This window comes from Serinus canaria, chromosome 9 (assembly GCF_022539315.1).
Source record: "Serinus canaria isolate serCan28SL12 chromosome 9, serCan2020, whole genome shotgun sequence".
NCBI lineage: Eukaryota > Metazoa > Chordata > Aves > Passeriformes > Fringillidae > Serinus > Serinus canaria.
In genome coordinates, this window is record NC_066323.1 from 8,689,093 (window position 1) to 8,713,606 (window position 24,514).

Here is a 24,514-nt window from a genome sequence, read left to right on the forward strand (position 1 = left end):
CAGATCTGAACTGACTCATAGTCATCTTCCTTTTCCACTGTATTCCAAACAGCTGTATTCCAGGCTGGCTCCAGCTGAACACTGGTTAAAGGTGTGAGACTGCAGCCCTTGTGGGGTGAAGGTACTGGGGCTTAAATTCCAGTGGACAAAAATTACTTTTTCTGATGAAAAATAATTTAGATGGGAAATTTTCTAATATTTAAAAGAAAAGGGAATGTATTATATAGATTCAAAATTGAAAGTTCTGATAAATTGGGGAATTTGAAGCAGATTTTGTGAGATTACACTGGAGCCAGAAAAGGCAAAATTTAACCAATTCCTTTTTGAAGAGAATTTTACTTTTCCTGTTGAAGGAGAGAGATAAATTACAAGTTATTGTCTTGAAAAATCACCTTTTTAGTGTACACAAACAAAGCTTTTGTGGAAACCTATAAACATCCCTTGGTTAATACACATTAATCAGTTATTCATTAGTGGTAATGAAGGCAAATTTATCTGGAGATTTGTGAACTGTGTGCTGGCACTCCAGGCTGTTCTTTCTAGATAAGGGTTTTCTGTGTTCCAGAGCCACAAAATCTGGAAATAGTTTCTGTCCCAAAGTCAGCTTGTAAGAAGTGAGCTGGTGCACAAGTCTTGGCAGTTTTCTCAGAAGATTAGAAAACATGTTTCTTTTACAAGTACTTTGCTCTCATGGGATGGGCAATTTTGAGAGGGAAGCATTTCAGTCCGGATTTGTAATACAGGACTGCAATGATCCTGTGGTGCCCAGAACCCCTCTTGTGAGGTTTTCATGGTCTGATTGAACTCCCCTAGTGTTGTGTTTGTGGTTTCTGCTGGTGTTGAGGCTTGGCAAAGAGCCTTGGCTACAGACTCTTTTCAAGTTACCAAGGATCCACACATGTCATGACTAGTTCTTGCTGAGGCCCTTCGTTCTGGCGGTAGCTCAAGATCCCTACTAGGTTTTTCCCATGTTTTAAATTTTTTTTCTTTTAAACCTGTATATTTAACACTAGATGTACTTTCTCCATGAATATGCCTTATTTTTCTCACATACTTTTTGGTGATTTCTCAAATCATAAAGGTACCCACCTTATGTCAAGACTAAACAGGGAAATGCAGAAGCAGACAAAACCCTCTGTGAGTTTTCCTAGTGCTAACAAGGAAAAAAGTGAGATCATACATTAATCCAGTTATGTTTTCAATTACATTCAAGAGTGTAACAAATTTTGCTTTTTGTATTAAGCATTAGATAGTTGTATAGGTATCTTAAGATAAATGTGGGCTTTTAACTTCTATCTGTCTTGCCATTATTAGATATAACATGCACATGGAATATACACAAACCAATTTAAAAACTCCAGGATTTAATATCCACTTACATTTGCCTGCCTAATTTGTATGTATGGCTATTGCTTTTCTAAAAGCATTCCTGGAGTATTTGTAGGAACACGTACCATTCAAAATTGGCTCAGAAAAACTAGATGGAGAATTTACGTGCATTTCCATTGCCTGGAAAATCTTGGCCCTCGCCTTTTAAGATACCATTCCTACAAATCCTGTGATCCATATTGAGTAAGTATAATCTGGATGAGAAGAAGAAGAAGAAGAAGGGTGTGCATCTATTAATATGCTGAAGCATGAGAATGTTATGAGTGGAACAAAAAGGGAGTGGTTGATAATAAAGAGGTAGGGTTAGAGGCGGGGAATATTTATTAAGGGAATTCAAGCCCTTATGAAAAAACTGGTTTAGCAACCAGCCTTAATAGCTTCAATAGACAATTTTGAAAAAAGGCAAGCTGGTAAAGGCAGACTCTAAAATGTTGAGCATAAGTGAAGCTCTTGTGGCAGTGGCTGTATTTCTTCTAATCACACAGTTTTTAAAGTTGCAGCGAGTGCGGAGACGGTTTCCTCCTGGACCAGTCCCTCTCCCAGTCCTTGGGACACTGCTACAGCTGAACTTTCAGTTTAATCGTGATCTTCTCATGCAGGTACTTATTTTCAGATACTCCTAATTGCCTAAAAGTCTCCTAATTAGACAATTGTCTAATTGTGATTTCTCCTTTCTCATGTTGCTTACTATGTGAAAACATCCTCTCCCAAAACTACATTGGTAGTACTGTAACTATTAACTGGCCACTGTGATATCATGCTTTGTTTAGTTCAGAACTGCTTGTTTGGTTTGCAAAATAAGAAAAAAATATTGCAGTGTAAAGCAGTTTGCCAAGCTAAGAAACCTGGTATTGGAATTTCTGAATGTGTGAAGGTCATTCTGGTGTGTTTAAACTTATCCCATTTTAACACTGATTTTCACTGACACTTGAGTGAAACTTGATATCTTTCTATCACCTCTTGCCACTAAATTTTATGAATTCATGTGAAAATTGATATAATTTAGGATTAAATATCTTTAGGGATTATAGATCAGATTGGAGTTAGAGAAAAAATACTTAAAAAAACTTACCTTCACAGCATGGATTTGTAGCTTTCTGAGCACTGGCACTCTCTAGCTCGAGCAGTAAATAGATACTTCCCTGCACTCTGTGTGTATCAGCTTGTTTGTATTGACAGGATCAAAAACTGATGGGAGGAAAGAAGGAAGTCCAGTCTCTAAGCTAATTACTCCTCTGACAGTTCTGTGTTCTTTTGTGCTACTTTACTTGTAGAGAAGATAGAAACTCTCTTGAAATAAATTAATAAATAGAAAATACCCTTAAGCCCCTTAATGAGTGTGAAATGAGCCTTGGCTTATATACAGTAATAAAAGGTACTTAATGTTTCTTGACAAAGGCATGTGGCTCTGAGAAGTGGGAATACACAGGTGTTTCCAACAGTGAATGTTGGAAAAGAGATTCATGCTTTCTCAGTGATAATTGCAGTCTGGTGGGAAAGATGGAGAACATCACTCCACCTTAGGGTTGGTCCTGTAATCAGTGCAAAAACAGGTTCATCTGTTTGCAGTGCGTGGGGTTTCATCTCTTTCAGCTTTCCTGGCTTCTCTCCCATCTCTAGCTAGCAAAAATTCATGGCAACATCTTCACCTTATGGTTTGGATGGGCTCCAGTGGTTATATTGAATGGATTTCAAGCAGTGAAGGATGGTATGACCACACACCCTGAAGATGTTTCTGGGAGGCTGGTGTCACCTTTCTTCAGAGCAATGGCCAAAGGAAAAGGTGAGAATTTCGAGGCATAAATAGTGCACATAAATAGTGCATAAAAAGAGCATCTTGACAAATTGCATTATCTTTTGTAGCTTGTGACCACCTTCAGAGGTAGCACAGAGGCAGGGTTTGTCTGTGAGGAATGACTGCCAGGTGAACTGCAAGGTACAGAGAGGTGAAATAGCTTTTGGAAAGTAGCAGGAGGATAATACTAGCAAGAGGAAAAGGACTCATAATATCTTCTATGGAATACTCACTGGGGCTGATTCAGAGGTGATGAGATGAGGCATTGGTAAGTTGTATCACAGAGAAATGGAGGAAAAGCAGGAAACAACCCAATTCCTTGTCCTGGACAAGTTGCCTCTCACTGTGACACTTTCCATGAAGAGTGAGTTTGACAGTGGGATCTTCTTCCCATTCCCTTCCTTTTGGGAATATTTTCCTGCTGGCACATTTGCACCTAGAAGTTCAGTGTGCTTCTGTTTCAACCTTGCTGTAGGTTTCATACCAGCAACCACACTAGAAATTCCTAAAGCCTGTCACAAAGCCTAAATACTGAATTTTCCTGCCCTGCAGACAGGAACTTTTCTCCCAGTGGACAGTCAGAGCTCTTTCCCATTTTCCCTTCATGAGAATCATTACCCTGATTCAGGTGATCTTCAGGCATAGTAGGAAGTTTGAGACAAGCACTGCAAAGAGCACCTAGAGAAGGAGCTGAGATATCCTGAGGTACCTGATTGTCTGGGATCAAACTTAGTCCTGCAAGTCATCTTACACCTAGCTGAGTTTGTCCATTTCAGCCCTACCAACATGAGTACAGGTCAAAGCTGTTATTTGGTGCCTTTGTGTTCACAGGCAAGGCACCAGTTTAATTATTTCTGTGGCTTAGTAAATCCTTTGATGTAGTCTTTGTCTATGATTAATATTAGCATGATAAGGAGCTCTTTAATGGGTGCAGGAATTATGCTGGCAACTGGTCACACCTGGAAGCAGCAGAGGAGGTTTGCTCTGAGGACTTTACGCAACCTTGGTCTGGGGAAGAGAGGTCTGGAGTACCGAGTGCAAGAAGAAGCTCACTACCTGGTAGACTTCTTTGCAAGTATGAAAGGTATTTCTGCAATAAATATCAATACATTTTGGGCGTTATTCTGATGTCTTTAGTGTATGAACTTCTCTGTCCTGTCCTGAAACTGAGGGCAGCTTTTGTTCCACAAGGGATTGTCCAGGGTCTTACACTGTCTGTGTGGAACAGACTGAAAATACAAAGCCACCAGTCCATCTTGTGTTCTCAAGGAGACTATTCTTGCTCAAAATTATTTTAAAAACTACTACAATTGAGAAGAAAAAACAAAGCTTAATGGTTATTTACATTATAGTGCACCCTAAGTGAAAGGGATCTCTGAAGATGGTTTAGCCTAACCCCTACTCAAAGAAGGGTCAATCTGAGCAGGTTTCTTAGGGCTGAGTTGTAAATATCTGCAGCAATGGAGACTTCACCACCTCTCTGGGTAACCAGTTCCACTGTTCAATGAGTACTATAGTAAAAACATTTATTGTGTTTATGCAGAATTTAATGTATATACATTTTTTCCTGTTGCCCCACTTGATAACACTGAGAAAAGTTTGGTTCTATGTTCTTTATATCCCTCCACCCTGTATTTGTACATATTTAGATATCTCCCTATGTCTTCCCTTCTCCAGACTAAGTAATCCGTCTCTCTCAGCCTCTCTCATGCCAGATGCTTCAATTCCTTAATTTTCCTTGTGGCCCTTTGCTCAACTTGTTCTAATGCACTGATGTCCCTCATACTGGGGAGTCCACAGCTGGAACCAGAACTTCAGCTGGGTCTTGCCAGTGCTGATCAGAGGAGAAGGATCACCTCCCTTGGTCTGCCACCAATTCATTTCCTAATGCAGCCCAGGATGACCTTGGCCTTTGCCTCAAGGGCACATTTTTGGCTCTTTTATGGTGCTGGTGCATAAAGATACAAAGTCCATGCTGATGAATTAAGTCCTGTAGTGCCATTTGCACACACTCTGTAAAGCACTGACTAGAATCTTGTCTTCATTATAAGATTCTAAGCTGATCAACCCAGTTAGGATCATGTGAGTGGAATTTCCCAATACTGAGCATTATGCAAAAGCACAATAAATCAGGACATGCTGTGGCTAGCGTTGTATAAATTAAAAATAATTAGATGGAGCTCAATCCCATGGTTTAACAGCTGGGAGAGATTGAGATGTAACCATGTGTGCAAGGAAAAAAACCCAGAACAGTAAGTTACTAACCAGAATTGTGCCTTGGCTGTTGGGCAGTTGCATCAATACATACACAAATAGAGGTTTTTATGGCCATATATTCCATAATCACAAAATAGTTTTCTTGGGATTATGTTTCAAATAACTGTTTTCAAGTTAGTTATTATACTGTTGACACAATTGGTTGAAAGAAGTTTACAACATTTTATAACATTTTATCTTACTGGAGGTTGTATGTCTCTAGCAAGGTCAGACAAAGCACAGTAGCCTTGCATGCCTTTGTGTCCTTGCTGAAAAAAGCTGCCTCTCTTCTTGCCCTTCTACCCTCAGGTTCCTTTTGTCCATAGTGTTCTCAGTCATTCTCATGCTTGAGACACATTTTGATTTTGCCAGAAAGCAAATTTGCATAGAATTTTTTTTCCTTTACCTGTAAATTTGCTCTATCATATGATGCAATATTTTACACACCTGGCATTTTTTTAGAGTGCCACACATTCCTGGGCTTATGGGATTGGAATATGGTTGTGAGGAATCAGTTTGATACTTTGGTTTTGAAAAAATATTGCTGCTTCTCTGTGAAATGCAATGCCTTCTTGAAAGTTCTGTGGGTAACTTAGAGGATTCTCACATTTCACTAAAGTAGGAGACATTAACAGTGATATTTATTATTTTTCATTTATTATTATGGCTGCAGGGAAACCTGTGAATCCTTCTTTCCCTCTTGTCCATTCTGTCTCAAATGTAATTTGTGCTGTCGTGTTTGGACATCGTTTCTCCAGAGAGGATGAGGCCTTTCATGAGCTGATCAAAGCTACAGAACATCTCTTCAAGTTTGGGGGAAGCTTTATTCATCATGTAAGTGAATGATCTGTTGTATTTTTCTGAGTAAGACAGAGAGTGAGAAATGCAGATTCGAGAGCTATCAGGCAAAGTTTTAGAATGGGTGAGTGAAGCCCCACACAGTTTTACTGGGCAGTGAACTCTCTCAAAGTGGGATGGTAAAGCTCCACGTGCCAGCCTCGAGCATTTGTGTTCATTCTCCTGTGTTTGGGTACTGTGGTAGTTTGCCCCTAAATCTTTGCAATAAGGCCCAGGTTCATGGACTGGGTCATGTTTATTACTTGGTTTCTGAACCCCGGCACGCTGCAGGTTCCAGTGCTGGACATCATGATTTCTAAATATTAAATGTCAGGTCTGAAAGTCTGACTCACATGTTGAGCTGAGACAGTGGTTTTTATAAAGTCAACAGAGAGAGGAATGAGTCAAATACCAAAGTGTTTTGCCTGTGGCTACTTATCTCCATTTCTCCTGGAACACACAGACTTGAAGACTTCCCAGAGAAATTCTACTCCTTCACCCTGAGTGAGGAGCAGCTCCAGGCACAGGCAGCAGAAGGCAGGAAATGCTAAGACAGCAAATATAGCTGCAGGCTGGGCAATCAGTGTAGGAGTCAATGATCCATCTGACACTGGAAGCCTACCTTGCACAAAAGTAATTAAAAATTTCCTGGGAGTTCTGGTTCCCCTGCTGAAGTTGTCCCATACATTTTAAGAGTACCTTTTTAATATAGAATACATTAACAATTCCTGGAATGCAGATGTCTCCCCATATCCCATGGAACATTCTTCCCACTGAGTTATGCTCAGATTCCCTTTTGCCCAGTTTAGCTTTGGTCCTGTAAATTGAGTGTAGTGGTGGCAGGAGACACCTGCTTTTAGGACAGAAAATGTATCTCCTTTTCTTCTCTGCTTCCCATCCTGTCTTTGGTTTGATTTAGTGCAGTGAATAAGATACTGTTGGGGAAATAAGAACAGGGGTGGCCACCATCTCCACACCTCCCAGACGTGATGATTACATAGAATATGCAAAAAAGTGGATATTGCTGCAGCCACATCCCCATTTCTTATGTGGATTTCATGCTGTCAGGCACTGAACAAGGGGACACTGTGGATTGGGCCCCTCCATAAATGGAGGAGGATTTTTGGCAGGAACCCAGGAAAGTGGATGGACACAGTTCCTGTCCTGAACAGATAGCTAAATTCCACTTACAGTTAGAGTGCCATAGTGGGAGAGAGGGCAGACATTTGAGAGTAGGAATGTCTGTAATCTTGGCAACTTTATGTGATTAGTCAGACCACAGTTGTGTCTAAGGCTTCTGAACACATTTTTGCAAATAAAAAAGTACCAGAGATGGAGCTAACCAAAAAGGATATGAAGTTCTAAGGGAATTTACCAAGGACTGGACAAGTAGGTTTTTTTTTGATGAGGCAATCATTAATGGATAATTGGATGTCTGACAATAAGAGCTGATTTCCCAAGAAAATACAAATACAGTCTATCTAATTCAACCACATTACAGTGAACACCTAATAATGTGCTTTCTGTAGTGTGATTAAAAGAGTACAAGAGCTCAGCAAAATGAAGGCTGAGAAAGAATAAAAATTCTGCTGTTAAATAAACAATGGAATTATATTTTGAGCAGAAAAAGAACTATTAAGAGAATGTTGTGTCTTGGAGATACAAGAATAGACAGATTACCCAGGCATAAATGTAGGCTGGAAACCAGAATTAACTTTCTAGCTATCAGAATAGGTTGAAATCAGCTATTTCTTGGGTCAGATTTTCCCAAATGGTAAAACAGAAGGAAAAAATAATCTAGTTGTGCCAGCTAACCCTGTCTTTCTTTCTAGAGGAGAGTTCTCAAAATTGTCATGTTCCATTGTTTCGCCTTTCCTTAGCTTTTCTGGGTTTCAGCTGTTTGAAATTTCATGGAGGAACCTTGAGAAGTCGACTGGTATAGAGTACTTTGGGGGTTACACAGACTGTAAAGCAGCCACAGGGAGCCAGTCCTTGCTTTGGCAAGCATCCCGGTGAGGAGTTTCCAACTTTTGCTTCTCCCTTCCTGGTATTCTCCACTGGAGGGCAGGAGCTCACTTTTAAAATGCCTGAATGCAGTTCATAGCAATTGAAGATCTGAATAACTGCATAGATTAATACCATTCATTTTAGTTACAGTAATTCTAATTCGGCTTGTGATTGAGCTGAGAGCCTGTGGAACTCTGATCTTACCAACAAAACTAGAGATTATACAGTTTACTTTTCACAGCTTGAAAGCCCAAGCACAGTCTTTGTCAGGATACTTTACTAACGAGACTCTAATCCCAAACTAAGGTGAACATCACCTCTCTTTGTAGCAGGACTCCCAAGTGCATTTTCTCGTGATAGAACTTTGCAGGACCTCTTGTGTGTCACTCCCACAGCTCTATGAAATCTTCCCCTGGCTGATGAGCCGCCTCCCTGGGCCTCACAAGAAGGCCTTGGCTTGTTACGATGTCCTGAGCAACTTCACACGGAGAGAGATCCGAATGCACACAGAGCGTGGGGCACCAGAGGAGCTGCAGGATTTCATTGACTTCTACCTGGATCACATTGAAAAAGTAAGTGTTTCCTGCCCAATGATACAGTCATGGGGGAGTAGGTCAACATGGACCATTGAATCCTCACAACCAGTCTGAATCATCACAATGTCTTGCCTTTCTAGATATGGTAATGTGAGTCCAATAACCAGGATCTTCCTAAATCCTTTCTGATCATTGATATGCCACATCACCTTGCAATCCTTTCATTAAAGGGCAGGTTAATACACTGCAATTTTTATTCATTGGCACAAGTTGCAAAATGATTGAAGGTCTCCAAGAAAGAGTAGTGAATTACTAAGGGAGCAACCAGAGAGCTGGGAAGGCCTTTGGAAGACAGAGTAGGTGGGATGCTCTGGTTACAATATTTCACCAGTAAAGTTTTGCCAAAAGAATTTGCAAGAGGACAGCTGGATATTGAAAACATTTCATGGAGAAATAACCTAGGAGTCAGCAGTGTTTCAGACAAGACTGGAGAAGAGGAGAGTGCCAGAGTCAGTGAAGTGTCAACCAGACAAAGGAACTGGGACAAACAAGGGCATATTTGTCAGGCGTAGTAGGGGTTGGTGGGATTCTGTAGGGCTGTAGGAGGTCACAAGATCTCTCCTTTTTCTAGACCATACCAGGATCACTTTGTATGAATCTCTTGGGTACTGGTTCCCAGCCCTGATCCCTGGACTCTCAGTTGCCCTTCCCTTCTGTGACTCCTACCTCCACTTAAATCGCTTTTCCTTTCTCCTCTCCTCCACTGTGGCAGGATATTTTCCTCTTTCTGTTCTGCTTGGTGACTGGAAGAAAGAGGAGGAAGTGGCAAGATGAGATTGGTCTTGGGTGTGGCAAGGCAAGAGTGGCCCACAGAGCCAAAGGCCCTGGGAAGTGGGCAGTGACTGCTGTTCCTGGTGGCAGTGCTGTCCTGCAGGGACAGCCAGTGTCCCTTTCACCACTCTCATGTTCTGGTAGCAGCAACAGAGGCAGCCACAGCCTGTTGGGCTGCAGCACTCACCCACCTCTCCCTGGATAATATTTATTGATCAATTCCCACATCAGCTGCTATATTCTTATGTACGGTGTGAATGTCAGCCTAAATGGCTTTTAGCCCCTTGAATCCTCTTGTTTTAATTTTTTTTTTTATATCAGCACTGTAACACACATGGCCTTCCAAAACATTTGACTGTTTCTAAAGCTTTTTATTGCTGTTCTAGGAATTTATGAGACTTGAACATCAGTGTACCAGAAATTGTTTCAGTGAGCTCTTCTGGGACTCTGCTAGTGGAAATCATCTAAGTTTGTTTATTAAAAAAATTGAACTGTCTGTAATAGGTGAACAGGGGCAATAAAAAAAGATTAGATGATATTACAACAGGGAGAAGCATCTCTCCTTCTTTTCAATTGCTCCACTGGCAAGAGAAATATTCAACACCCCTGAGCAAAACATCCCTAAATATAGACAATGAATTCCCCCAAACCATAGCTGTGTTTATTTATAATTTCAGTGTATACATACACAGCCTCACACTACTAATTGAAAACTCTAAAACCCCAGAGCAGCTCAGCTGCACATGAATCATTGTGCCCTTATGTAGAAGAAACCTGAATGCCACAGGTTAAGGACTTTACTCAGCCCAGTGTTCACTGCCTGGTCACTGTATTGCTTGGTAGAACAACTGAGTGGTGGACTGTGACTTGAGATATGAAGAATGACACACTGGTACACATCTTTAAAGCAGGATTTATCTTTGAAACACTCTAAGCTCCAAGTTAACTATTGTTTGCACATGAAGCCAATAGAAGCCTTTTTTTTTTTTTTTTTTTTTTGCAAAGAACATGATTTAGCTTCATGATTAAGAGTGGAGAGTGGAACAAACATGGCTTGTCTGTCTGTGAAAGGTTAATTTTTGTGTTGATAGCCATCTGTGGTGTCTAACGTTCCTTAGCAGTCTTTCTCTATTGTCCTATAAGGAGAAGACACTGCAGCTTGGAAACAGTTATAGAATCACATTTAATCCAATTCTGTTTTTTTCTAACTTTCATGTATAAGCCTCTAACTTTTCTTATCATTTGCAGTCCAAAGATGAACCCAGGTCAACATACAATGAAGACAACATGGTTTATTCTATAAACGACCTTTTCTTGGGTGGATCAGAGACATCAAGCACTACTTTGAACTGGGGCCTTCTCTATATGGTGGCAAACCCAGACATCCAAGGTGAATAGATAAGCTCATCACAGATATCTCCCATGCAACAGAAAAAACAATTTCTATACCATTCTCCTGGATCAGAGATTATTCCTAGATACTGATGTGTGTCTAGTGGCCTTTCTGTACTTGTAGGTCTGCCCTAGGCAGCATCAGTAGATCCAGGGATTAAATTAACTCTGTGATGTATTTGAGTTTCTTAAAATAAACAGAAATTATTCTAGTTGGGAGTGGAAACAGATGGCTCCTCTGTTACCTCTACGTGTATTTAGGAAATTTGGTTTTAACTCTAGTTCTTAAATAACCACCAATCCCTTTCATAGAGCACTGAATGAAAGCCAAAGGATGAAACGTGTCTTATGCTGGATAACAGAAATCTCACTGTTGGGTTGCAGAATATGTGCAACTACCCAGAGGAGAACAGGATTTTAAATGGATGAAAGAGATGAAGGCAAGAAAAATTTGGTCAACTTGTAGCTGTCAGACAAGAAATTCTGCTTAATCTCGTGTTATCACATGTTTTGTTATCACTTACTCTAATTAAGGTTATGAAAGCACTGACTCACCTGTATAATTTTATTTAGCTAAATATTGCACATATTTAGCAGAGCAATTCTTCCTGAGCTTCTTGAGAAATACATTGCATCAGGGCTCTCAGAATGAACTAACACCAGTATGTCTGTCCTCATTTAAATAATTGGTGCCTTCTTTTTGAACCCATTCATACTTTTCCTGTGTTGACACCCAGTGACAGTATTCCACTCTGTACCATAAGGAGAAGTTTGGCCTTTTGCTTCTTCCCTGAATCGGGAATAGAAAAGTGCATTTATATGATGCAGTGACTGATTACTTCAAACTACCTGGATTCTCAAGTGCTTCTGCAAGATAGTTCTTTATTAGAAGGAAGTTAACTTAAAAATATTTTTGAATATATATTTTAAATTCTGTAAGGTGCTTAAATCTCTGTTGTCAGTTTAATGAAGGACTGCTGACAGTCACAGGGCACACTTGATGTGAATGGGCACAGACTGAACAATGCAGAATGGACTTCCCTGCGTCTTACTGTTGCTTCAAAAAGCCTGGAAAAAGACAGGATCATTTATTAAAAATCTAAGGTATTTTTATTAGGTGTGTACTGCCTCTCTTGAAGTTTATAAATCAAGGGTTTTATTTTTGTTAATGCCCCCAAGACTCCCATGCAATAACTAAAATTTAAAACATGCTGTTCTTGATTAAAAGGCAGATGCCAAGCAATAGAACAATTTTTAAAATAGTATTTGGACCTTGTTCTAGTTGGCATTGCTTCACTTAACAGGCACCCTGTGTTAGAACCATGTCCTTTTAACAGGAATGAGGCTTTTAAGGCTCAGACTCACCTGGCATAAATTTCAGAGAGCTGTGAGCTTAATGTTCTAAGTGGCTGCAGGTGTTTTAGGCATCTAGGCAAAAGAAAACCCAAAGATAAATTTGTTATCTCTTGGATTTGTGGTAGTAAGGCAGCATTTAGTTTTAAATTTTTTGAGTAACAAATGTCTTTTCTTAATCTATGATCAAATAACTTCAGACCCAGAAGCAGAGTTCTCATATATTTAAGCTGTTGGAATATCCTGCTACTTTATTTTTCTTCAGAAGAAGTTACTTACTTTTCTGAATTAATTGTGGTGTTGTTCTCATAGTTCTAAGTTAAAAATGTCTTTGAAAATTAAATGACTAAAAATACTTGATATTTGTTCTGCCTGAAACTGAATATTTTCCACAGAGAAAGTGCAGAAAGAGCTGGATGCTGTTCTGGGTCCGTCCAAGGTAATCTGCTATGAGGATCGGAGAGAGCTGCCCTACACAAATGCTGTGATTCATGAGGTCCAGCGCTTCAGCAACATTATTTCAGTGGGCATGCCCAGGGTGTGTGTGAGGAACACAACCTTGCTTGGCTTTCCCCTCAAAAAGGTACAGACACAGTTTCTCAGTTGCTACAGACTTTTCCTGCATCAGTAGAGCATGGTGTGGATTAAAATCTGTTTGTGTCAGGGCATTCTTCTCAATAGAAGGGGGGCTGGATGCTTTTGGGTCATGGTCTGAATGTCAACAAGGAACAGAATGAATGTTTTTCTCCTTTCAGGGCACCATAGTTCTTCCAAACATTGCTTCATCTTTGTATGACCCAGAACAGTGGGAAACACCTCGACAGTTCAACCCTGGTCACTTCTTGGATAAGGATGGAAACTTTGTGGCCCAAGAAGCTTTTTTACCATTCTCGATAGGTAAGTGGGCTACAGCACAAACATCAACAGTTTGGAGTGGGGCTGTAGAATGAAGATGTCTATTAAAAACCTACTGCTTGTCTATTCTAAACCTTTCTGTGGAAAACACTGCTTAAATCAACAAGATTCTTTTCAGTAACATATGTTCTACTGAACAAATAATAACATGGAAAATCAGAGGTGTCCTGACATATATATCTAACTTGCCCTATTTTTGAAAGAACATTCTCTGCTAATGATTGTGGCCATTGATATCATGGCCACTTTGATATCATGTGGCACTCATTTCATACCAGATGTATGTATGGAAAGGACTTTCAAGCAGTCCTCTTGATTCTTTATGCATTCAACACTAGAACATGACATCTCCCAGGAAAAGCAGGTCCTTATTCTTCATTTACATGGTGGAATGAATTCCTTTAAAGTTGTCATTCAAATGAAGATGAGGTTTTTGATGTAATTGAGGGGAGCAGAAGGGTTACATGAATAAAATTCTTTGAAGCTGCATATAAATTCTTTGAAGGAAGAAATACATCCATGAAGCTTTGTGTCATTGATTGCACTAAGTCCAACAGAAATTCTGGGCTTGGTAAAAACACCTTTGCACTGTGTGAGGATGAAAGCAGTTCTTGTTGGGGGTCAGTTTTATTTACTCACTCTCCTTCCTCTGCAGGGCACCGGGTGTGTTTGGGGGAGCACTTGGCCAGGACCGAGCTGTTCATTTTCTTTGCCAGCCTGCTGCGGGCGTTCACCTTCCGCCTCCCCGAGGGAGTGACCCAGGTCAGCACGGAGCCCGTCATGGGGGGCACTCTGCAGCCCCACCCCTACCGGCTCTGTGCCATCCCACGCTAGGCTGGGCATGTGCAGTGTCACAGAACCATCTATGAAACATCTTCCTGATTTTTCTGAACGTATCTCTTGAGACCATAATAATGCTTTTCATATTGGATTTGAATTTCTAGTTCAAAAGCCACCTTTTGTCTACAGTAGGCAGTTTTATTTAGACCCTGTTACCTGCTTATGAAGGTGATCTTTTTTTGTGGTAAAAATTCTTTTGATCTGTAAAACCCCCATCATTCTCAGCCATAAAGGAGTCTTGCAGTTGCTGTCTGGCCTGGCAGGTATAAATCTGGGGCACAAAATTGACTTCCAGACTTCAAATATTCATTCATTTTATCTGGTAATGAATTAATTCATTATCCTGTTTCCAAAAGCAAATTGGGAAAACTCACTTGGAAAATTCCGCCTCTTGATGTCACCATCATCAATAGCAACATTTCAGTCGACTTTTTGTTGATGGTCACTAATAAAAGATATGAAGGAAAAATTAACAATTGATTTTATTTATAGATGACTTACAGCTTACTGACAGTGTCTAGATTTGATCCAGGAGAATATGTGTAAGGCATCTTTAAACCTGAGAATACCTGAGTCCAGGAGTGAAAAGGTGCAGCTGAAACCTGGTGAAGAGTGAAGATACAGTGAGAAGATTTCTTTTGGGACACATACTTTGAGCATTTTAAAAGTCTGACAAGTCAATTTTTTGGAAAGTCTTTTCTAACAAGGCAACTGTTTACTCCCATGCCTGACTCCTTTTAGGATCAGCAATGGGCAGCTTCTAAACCAGGTGCAAGGAACTTCCCAAGGGACCCTTTGGGTGAGGAACCTGCTTTGGTTTAAGACAATGGTAAATTGAAAAATCTTCATGGAAAATGCCAAAGATACTCTTGAAACCCCTCAGCAGCTCAGCTTCCTGAAGCCACAAAGGGTTGCCATGTCCACAAGTACTACTCAAATGCAATTAAAAAGTCTGTAATTAGTAGAAAGAAAAAAAATTGTTCCTAGTTAAGTATTTATATTGTTTGGAAAACTCTTGTACAGCATAAGTGAAAACTTATCCTTTCTTAATGTTCCTGTTTCTGTGAGAGAGGACAGGACAGCTGAGCAGATGATCATCTGTTAAATCAGTTATCGCTCGATGTCATCCACTGTGTGACTGAGATTAGTTTGGGCAGTTCACCATGAATCACAGTTTTAGATTGGTCCCATTATTTCGAATTCAATGGCTGATGGAACACAGCATCAAAATAGTAAGCACTTGATATTTAGCTGTTATTAAATTAAATGGTAGGATAGCACTAGTGAAATATGAAAGATCACATCCTGACATTTTACGTGACTGAAAACTGTGCCCTGGTAGAAACTGATGTCAAAGTCTGTGTGGATTTGCATGTGTGCATGGGGAGATAAGGCAAAGCTGAAACCACTGTGATTTGGGGATGTTGGAGCTGTCATTGCTGCTTAGAAATGAAGTTGGAAACATCAGTAGCATTACAAGCATTAACATCTCTGCTTTGTGATGCTGTCACCCCTGATGGCCATGTGTTTCCCCAGATATCTTTCCAAAAGGGAAGCTCATAAATGAGTCAGGAATGGAATTATGGCCTTATGCAGCTGGAGCAGGTTGAGTTGCCTAAACCCAAGGGAATGGCACAACCCAGAACCAGGGACAGGAACCACTCGTGCAGGTGTGTGAGAGGAGACAAGCAGAGCACCCTGCACCTCATATTGGGCAGGTTATTGGTGCCTGCCTGTGACAGGAACTGCTTGTGGGTGGTTTCTATTCCATTGTGCAGAAATGTCCAAGGGATGAGAGCCCAGCACATGAGCCATGGCAGCAGCAGGATGTCAGAGGGAAGCTCACAGCACCAAGATGGGAGAGCTGGGCTTTTCAGAGCCTTTGCATTTCTGTTCCTGCCTGATCTTTTTTAAAAGTAAATCACTTTAGCTCATCTTCTAATAAAGCCTGGTCTTTTTGAGCTTTAGGAAGCCTTTTCAAAGCCTGGCTGATGCTGGCACAGAAGGCCAACGAAGCTGACAGCAGATTTGAGAGAAGCCCAGCTCCCACTTATGAAGTGCCAACCCTCTCAGCTTTGGCTGTGTGATGTCACCTCCAATCAGGCTGCTGAGTTTTAAAGGGTGTTTTGGAGACACCCCCTCACACACACATCCTTCATTCCTCTCTCTTATATTATTCATTGCTTCTCTGTTATTTCTCATGTTTTCCTCAGGCTCCATTTTTGTAGTGGTGCTTGCACCAGCTCAAGCATACAGGGAAGATCTGGCTAAAAAGGAAAGTACAGAAAATGTACAGAGGCAAAGCTGAATATTTTGGGTTCATGCAGCTCTTAGAGAGTCTTGGAACCTTGTGAATCTGTGATGCTCATCTGACACCCTTTTCACTTAATGTTTATACACAAATCAAATATAAGAGGTAAAGAAAAAAATTGTATTTCTAATAGTATAATAAGGAAAAAAGAAACTGGTAGTCTCTCAGAACTGCAGTATATCAGGAAGGCTCTCTGGCAGATGGGAAACTTCATGGCTTTTTTTGGCTTATATTGTCCATGAAAATGGCCAATGCATTCAACATCACTGGTGTTCAGGGAAGATTTCTGTCAAGGCTAGGGAGGAGAAGTTAGAAAATAGCTAGATAAACATGATATTTTCAAATTGGCTGAGCTGATTCATCCCAGGACACTTAGGGGAACAGTATCAACCTCAGAGCTATTAGCAATTATCTATGAAAACCTGTGGAGGATGGGAAAAGGTCAAACATTTCCTTGTCTTCAGAAGGTAAGAGAAGTTGCAGTGCTATAAATCAGCCAGCCTGATTGCACTTCTCAGAATATCCTACAAATAATCAGATTGTAAGCACTGGAAGGAAAGCAGAGTTGGTACTCACCAAATAATGTCAAAGTTACTTAGTTCTGTCTGATGACATTGCTAGAGGTCTGTTTTCAAGAGAGAAGCTGTTAATGTAATTTACTGCTCTTTAATGTGGCTTTGACACTATCTCACAAATTTTATGGAAATGTGGGGTATCTGAAGCTTGATAAAACATGATGGAAAAGTCAGGAAATGCATATGAATAGTACCATGTCAAACTGGAAGGATGCACTGAATGGGATTCTGTCCTGCATCTAACACTGTGCAATATTTAATCAAGGACCTTGACAGTCAGTAAAAGCACCAGACCTGGGTAAGGCCTAATTTCTTGATGCCACCAGCTCCATACTGATGTCTACAGCAAAGTAAGAAAGAGGTATTCCCAAACTTGTCTAAATTCAAAGAAACTTAAATGTAGGACAGTTTTATTTAGATTTATTACCTTTGTGAAAGGGTGAAGGTGCCATTACATGGATACTTCCCCTTAGTAGTTTTAATGTCACATAGCTGGAGAGGTGAGAGTGACCTTACTCCAGCATCTCTCTCCAGCATTCCCTCTTTCTTCTCTTCCTGGAGTTACAATTTTCCCTGGGAAATTTCTCTGGGATTTTTTTTTCTTGATCATTGTGGTTTACACAGAGCAGTAAGGTGCTGCAGAAGGATACATTTTAGTTTTGCAGTGACTCAAAATGCCTCTAAAAGCTATAGAATTCAAACTCAAGTTTGCTGTCCCGAACCAAAATATTTTCTTTGGATATTCTTGAATAAAAGACTTGGTGGAAAAATTAGGAAGATTTCATTAGGAATTTCTGAGACAGGCTATTTTAAACTGTATTAATATATTTAAATAATTAGACTAAAAATACCAATGAACTGTATTTATTTGAAGTAATATTTCAGCTGATTTTGGGATATATTTTGCTCAGTGAAAAGCTTATGAACTCCTCCTAATATCTGCAAAGAAATCAAAGCCTGTGCTATTTTTAGCCAAACACTCCAGGAACTGTTTATTTGCTGTCCTGCAGAGTGAGATTCTAATGCTAAAGGAATAACAATAACAAAACTGCAGCCCGTTCCCCAGTTTATGAAATACAGCAGAATGAAACTAGAAATGAGCTAATAATATTAATATATTCTGTGGTCAGCTGATGATATGATGGTATTCTACAAGGTTGCATTTTAAGGAGCATTACAGAGGAAATGAAAAAAAAAACAATTGGAGTGTTTTATATTATATTATTTTTAAATAACTTTTTTTAGCACTTTAAAAAAATGTTATTATTTCAGTAGTGCAGTCACATGAGGATTGACTCTGCCTTGTAAATTCAGGTTGGGCTGACAACTACAAACTGTGGGTGACTCTGGTTTCTCAGGTAAGGCAGGCAGCTTCCTTTAGCTTGCTTGTGGGTACTTTTAAGAAGGGACAGATGCCACCACCCACTCCTAATATTGACAGTATCAGTAGTTTCAGCACTCACAGACAGCAACCAAAATCCTAGAGAAAAGCAGGCCATTGTGGGACCTGCAGGCAGAGGGACATGGGATTTCAGGCTTGCCACTCTCTGATGCCATTGTGGCATTGGCCTGTCCTGGCAGAGCAGAGCAGTGCTCTGTGGGAGCTCCCTGGTTAGGGATCTCTCCTGTTTGGGCATCTCCCCAATTTTGGGATCTCCCTGGTTTGGGGATCTAGTCCTGCCCTGTGAGTCGGGTGTGATGTTGCAGCTCAGGGAAGATCTGTCCTCATGCAGAGCACGAGGAGCTGTTAGGAAGCCGCTGGCTAATTCAGCTGGGAACAGGCAGGAATTGCAGAGCACGGAGTGATCCCTGTGGTATTTCAGCAGCACCAGGCAGAGGGCAGCAGAGGCTGCCAGCTGCTGACAGGAGCTGCCCTTCCACACCCGGGTTAGCAGGGGATGCTGGAGCCCATCGTGCCTTTATCTGCCGACAGCGTGGGACTGGTTGAGCGTGAGATTGAAATGCTACAATACAGTGGCCTTAAAAGACTTGGACCTTTTGGTAGAGCACAGTGTCTGCGTGTTTTTTGATTACACGGATATTATTCACCGTGCTCTTCTGCTCTCTGATCAAGATAAAAAGTTCATAATTTTCTCTGTACTCAGAATCTCTCCCATGAAAGGGAATGCAGTACACCAGGGAAGCTCCCAAATTACTGTGTGCCTTGCACTACCTTTCATTTTCTCCAGGTGAGATAGTGGCATTTCACCAGGCCCAGACTTTGGAAAAACGAAGTAATTTTACAGTTTGAAATGTGGGAATTGCATCCATGAGGCTTAGAAGCAGAATACTGATTTAATTTCCTCTGCCTCTCTCCTTTCCTTTCTGTTAAGTGCTGCCAAGAGAAAACTTTGAGATAATTAAAACAACCAACCAACCAATACCAAACATCCCCCCACCCCCCCGCAAAAAAGAAGACAAAACAAAACAAATCAGGAAACACTGAACAAAATAATTATGGCTATTCTCCATCACTTTTAGCTTGTTGTTGGTCTTTATCCAGGTTGAGCTTCTGCAGTAGGGGAATCAATTAGGACCAAAACTGCCATTTATCTTTATGATGTGTTTGACAGGATGCTTTACACAGAGCTGACCAAAGTGATTCTCCTTGAACAATGCCATCTTCTGATTAAAGAAAACCCTGTACTCCATGAATCTGAGCAGTACAAAATGTCTCCCTACTTTTGTCTAATTATAGAACTATGGATTTTTTTAGATTGGAAAAGACCTCATAGACTATTGAGTCCAACCAGAGCACTGCCAAGTCCACCAGTAAACCACGTGCCAAGTGCCAAATCTACACATCTTTTAAATACCTCCAGGCGTGATGACTCCACCACTTCCCTGGGCAGCCTGTGCCAGGACTTGGCAACATTTTGTGTGCAGAAATTTTTCCTAATGTCCAATTTAAAACATCCCTAGCATAACCTGAGGCCATTTGCTCCTGTCCTGCTGCCTGTTACTTGGGAGAAGAGGCCAATCCCCACCTGGCTACACCCTCCTTCCAGGGAGTTGTAGAGAGGGATGAGGTCTCTCCTGTCCCTCCTTTTCTCCAGGCTGAATAATCCCAGCTCCCTCAGCTGCTCCTCCTCAGTCTTATGCTACAGACAGGTCACCAGGTCCATTTTCCTACTCTGGACACAGTCCAGCACCTCAATGTCTTTCTTGACAATTGTACAAGAAGTTCTGCAGCCTCTGAGGGCACTTCTTTTATTCACAGTTCTAGTCCAGAACTGTGACCCTGTGCTGTCCCATGTGTGTTTGACATCCCCACTTTCTTCCATAAATCCTCACTCCAGCTGTCACACATAACCAGAGGATGCAGAGAAGCTGACAGGGACAATATGTAAAAGTGATGGATGTTTAGGAGGATACAGATTGTTTTCTGTGGTAGAAGATGGCCTTCCTGGTTTATGTGAGAAACTCAGAGGTCTCTCTCAGGAATATTAGTGCAAGAAATAAAATTTCATGCAGCATAATATCTACAGGAGGAATAACAGTTTTGACCTCAGGTGGTATTGCTCAATCCCTTTTATCACAACACTCACAGAATATTTTTTGGAGAAAAGGAATTTTTCTGGACTGAATTGCTGCTGTATTGCACAAGCAATAATATCATAATTGGAACAATCAATAAAAATTAGGGTTTATTCATATATTTTTCTTGCTTAGTTTTGTGGATGTGTCTAGGTACTGCAGTAATTTCATGTGCAATCAGTTGGGAAACTTGTGTCTGAAGGCCTGCACTGACTTGGCCAGTACCAACTGCTAATCCCTAGATACTGTGTAACAAATTAATATGCAGTCACTGCCACCCAGCTTGCCCTTTGATCCATAAGTAATTGTCAAATGCTGAAAGCTGCTGAGTGTCCTTGCCATCTGTCCTGAAAGTCACACAAGCAGAGTTGCCCTAGGTGCTGGAAGTTATTTCCTGCAGGCAGGCCCTGGATGGCAGAGCTGTGAGCAGCATTGTCCCAGGGCTTTCTCCCATAGGAGACTTGGATAAATGTGGAGGGGCACTGGCTGCACGTGTCCCTCCTTCCCTCCCTCAGGGAACTGGTAGAAAAGCAACAAAGGACCAGCAGAGAGGCAGATGTTGAGACAGGGCAGATTAAGAGGGCCTGCCAGGGCACAGTCCCAGCTTTAAGTTCAGTTTTGAAGGGAATTTCTTGCCACACACAGTGTGTAACTCTAAATCCCCTGTTCCATTCATATTAGCACTACTGCAGTACAAGTCCCCACCATTCAGCTTTCCTTGGAAGTGAGGAGAAAAAGCTTCCCTGGACAGGGAAGAAAGGCATGAATGAGACTTCTGGCCCCTGCACTTCATGCATGCCTAATTGTCACTTTGCCACTTTGATGAAACAGATGTTCTCTGTTAGCAGCTTAGCACAATTACTGTAATACTGCAAAGGGCTGCTGCCCCTGGCACATGCTGGAGACTGAGGAGTGTGTGATGGAGGGTTATTGATCTTCTGGGCTACTGCCTGGGGTTTCTGTCATACTCAAGCTATAGAAAATCAAATAGAGAAACGTCCCCTAACTCTTTCTCCAAAGTATTTTTGGATGCTTATTTAGGTTGCTAAATCAACCTCTCAAATCTAAACTGTTACAAAAAAGAGCTCTGCCTGAGAAAAAGCCTGTGAGGAATGATGGTGTAATTGAGGGCTGAGCTGCCAGTCAGAGTTTTGGCCAGAGGATGTGTTACCTCCTCTGGGTTTTGAGCCATCCAAAATGGCCGTGTGGCTGCTTCTATTTCAGTCTTCCCTTGGTTCTGCCTCATGTAACTACACTGAGAGAATCCCCAGAGCTGATGCTTTCAGTTGAGAATGACTCTATTCTGTGAAGTTTTAAGACTGTGAAATGACTACATGATGCTTTATTTCGATACCCTGGGGGTGAAAAACATGGGCAGCCAGCTACTGGTCTTGCTTTAACTTTGCCTTGACCAGTTCCTGACCTATGTTCAGCAGTAGGTTTCAGTACTTTCTCAGCCATTTGCTCTTTCATTGCAACTCCCCTAGATTTGGAATTGGATGTATTTTTTGTGACTAACTGTTATGACACACACTTCTTGGTGCTTAAGTTCTGTCAGATTTTGTGGGAGTACTCTCATGGAGTTTGTTTATTTAGGCTGACTTCAAAGAGCTCTGACATCACTGTCCTGTCATTGTGGCTTTCCTTTTCTTGGCAGTCATCAGTTGTGCTGTGAGGAAGCCATTCATAGAGATTGAGATGATAAACTACTTCAGCTCATAACAGAAACATTGCATTTTACAGCTTTTTGCCATACTTTTGCTGGTGCTTCTCTCAGACATTTCTGAAAAGATGGTATTTGTGGACTTTGAACTTCGTTTTTTACCCCCACAGGCCTGTACATCCTCCCTTACTCAGTAGCAGTAGTAACACATTGCTGTTGCCCTACAAAAAAGCTCCTAATGTAAAAATTTTGGTTTCAGCCTCTTTTTGTGAAAACAGAAACCAGTTCTTTATGTCAGGCTTGAAAATATATCCTCTAACATCTTTTTACTGTCTTTTCCTGTTGATTTTCTTAACCCTTTGAGTGCTTTTGTTTGTATTTTCAAGCTTGTTATGCAGAAATTATGAAGATGATCCCAGGTACTTTGCATTTTCCAACATTATGAAAAACTCATAAAGCTATTTTTTACCCAGAGGTATCATGCAGTTCCCACTAATCTACCCAGAGAACACCAAGCTTCTCTTCTCATAGGCAAACTCTCTGTGACAAAAAGGTCTTACAGCAATTAGGACTAGGGGTGCCAGTCCCATTTCTGTTGCTTTTGTCATTTTTATTTTGGATATTAACATCAATTATATAAAATTTTCTCCACTCTGTGCCACCTGAATTGCAGCCTTAATGCTCCCAGATTTTAGGCTCATTCCACCCTGGGAATTTTGCAAGTTCCTGAAGACAACTGTGGGCAAAGATTTAAAAAGCATAGCAATTTATTGTGCAATTTCCGCTTCTAAATGTTATTTATTTGAAGCCTCACTCAAGGCTCTTGACTGCTTTTTTTGTGCCCAGTGTTTGAACAGTTCCTGTGCTTCAAAGATCCTAATTCCAATATGACATTCCCTCTTGGCAAACATGTTACAGTTTATTCTTCATATTGAAATATTAATGTCCCAGAGCTGAAATTAAACCTTTGCTTGCTCAAGTGTTTCAGGACCATGCTTGTTTGATTGTTGCATTACCTGCACAGCTTTACTTTTGCAAGCATTGTGATAATCTTCCTGAGACTTGCTTCACACTATGCTTTTAAGTCCACTAAAAATCTTAACTTTGGCTTCTTGATAACTCTCATTAAAACTTTCTGGTTTTGCCTCTGAATTCACGTCTTTGGACTGCCCTTTTTTTCAGCTTACCACCTTTCAGGTAAGCTGAGTTTTCTGCAAAAAATACAAACCCAGCAAATATTGCTGATAGTCTGTCCAGAAGAGGATGCATCAGACAGGAAGAGGTCCATGTGAACACAAGATCTTGATTTTCTTTCCAGTACAGCTCATCCAGTGACATCAGGTACTGGTGGAAGTAATCATTCATGCACCTGGCTTCAGACAGTGGGGGAAATTTAAATACACTGGAAAGGGAAAGTTAACAGTAACATCTGGCAGGATCAATTGCTGGCTGGTTCATTTGGCTTTGTCCTGCTTCTAACACTGGTGATTTGATTCCAGTTAAACCTGACGCATGTTCTGAAAGAACTCAATTAATTTACTGATATCAAAATACTAATGCAATACCAATATGAAACATCTAAAATTAAACAATGGAATATGGACTAAACAGAAAAGAGATGAACATGGCTGCATTTAGTCTAGTCATGAAATGTGTGTAATTTCTTCTGACTTCAGTTGTCTGCACACAGAAGTATCTTTCTTCCTTTTTTCCAACATTTTTTTAAATTTGAAACTGCTCTTTTGGTTTGAAGAAACAAAATTTACCAATTTTATGTTTTGCTGCCTTCAGCCTCATAACAGGCAATGGTACCTAATTTGCAGTGGTTTTAGCAAAGCCATGGAACCCACCTCAGCCTAATTCCCATCATGTTGCCCATTATATGAACAGATAAGCTGATAAAAGATACTGGTCTGTGTTGCCTTCTCTGAATAACACAGGCACTTGTGTGTACCCACAAAAGCTGCAAAGCCTGGCCAGCTGAAGGAGATGGAGGTCTGTCCCTGAGTCACATCACTTTCTTCATGCTGCCAGCTTTGCAAAATACCACGTTTATGTCTGCGTTGGAGGGCACAGCAGTTTCTTGTTCAAACTTGAACGCATTTTTAGTGAAGACACTTTCTCTTTGCAATGCAAGATTGAATCCTCTGGTTACTGACACACAGATCTTTCCCCCTGTCTGTGCTTCAAACTCAGTGTGAATCCCTTCATTATCAGAGGGCAGATTTTTAATGTATCCTGTAAAGTTATTGAGAACTAGTAATAATAGCCAGGATT

General features: G+C 40.8%; 1 protein-coding gene across 1 annotated transcript; it reads left to right on the forward strand.

The window, feature by feature from the left end:
• The first annotated feature begins 1,674 nt into the window (after positions 1–1,674).
• LOC103815349 (cytochrome P450 2J4-like) lies at positions 1,675–15,720 on the forward strand. The gene is made up of 9 exons (XM_009089100.4): positions 1,675–1,988; positions 3,010–3,172; positions 4,119–4,268; positions 6,114–6,274; positions 8,680–8,856; positions 10,900–11,041; positions 12,792–12,979; positions 13,152–13,293; positions 13,967–15,720. Exons 1-9 carry the CDS (start codon positions 1,818–1,820, stop codon positions 14,143–14,145), a joined length of 1,473 nt encoding a protein of 490 aa, XP_009087348.1. The 5' UTR covers positions 1,675–1,817; the 3' UTR covers positions 14,146–15,720.
• The last annotated feature ends 8,794 nt before the right edge of the window (positions 15,721–24,514 follow it).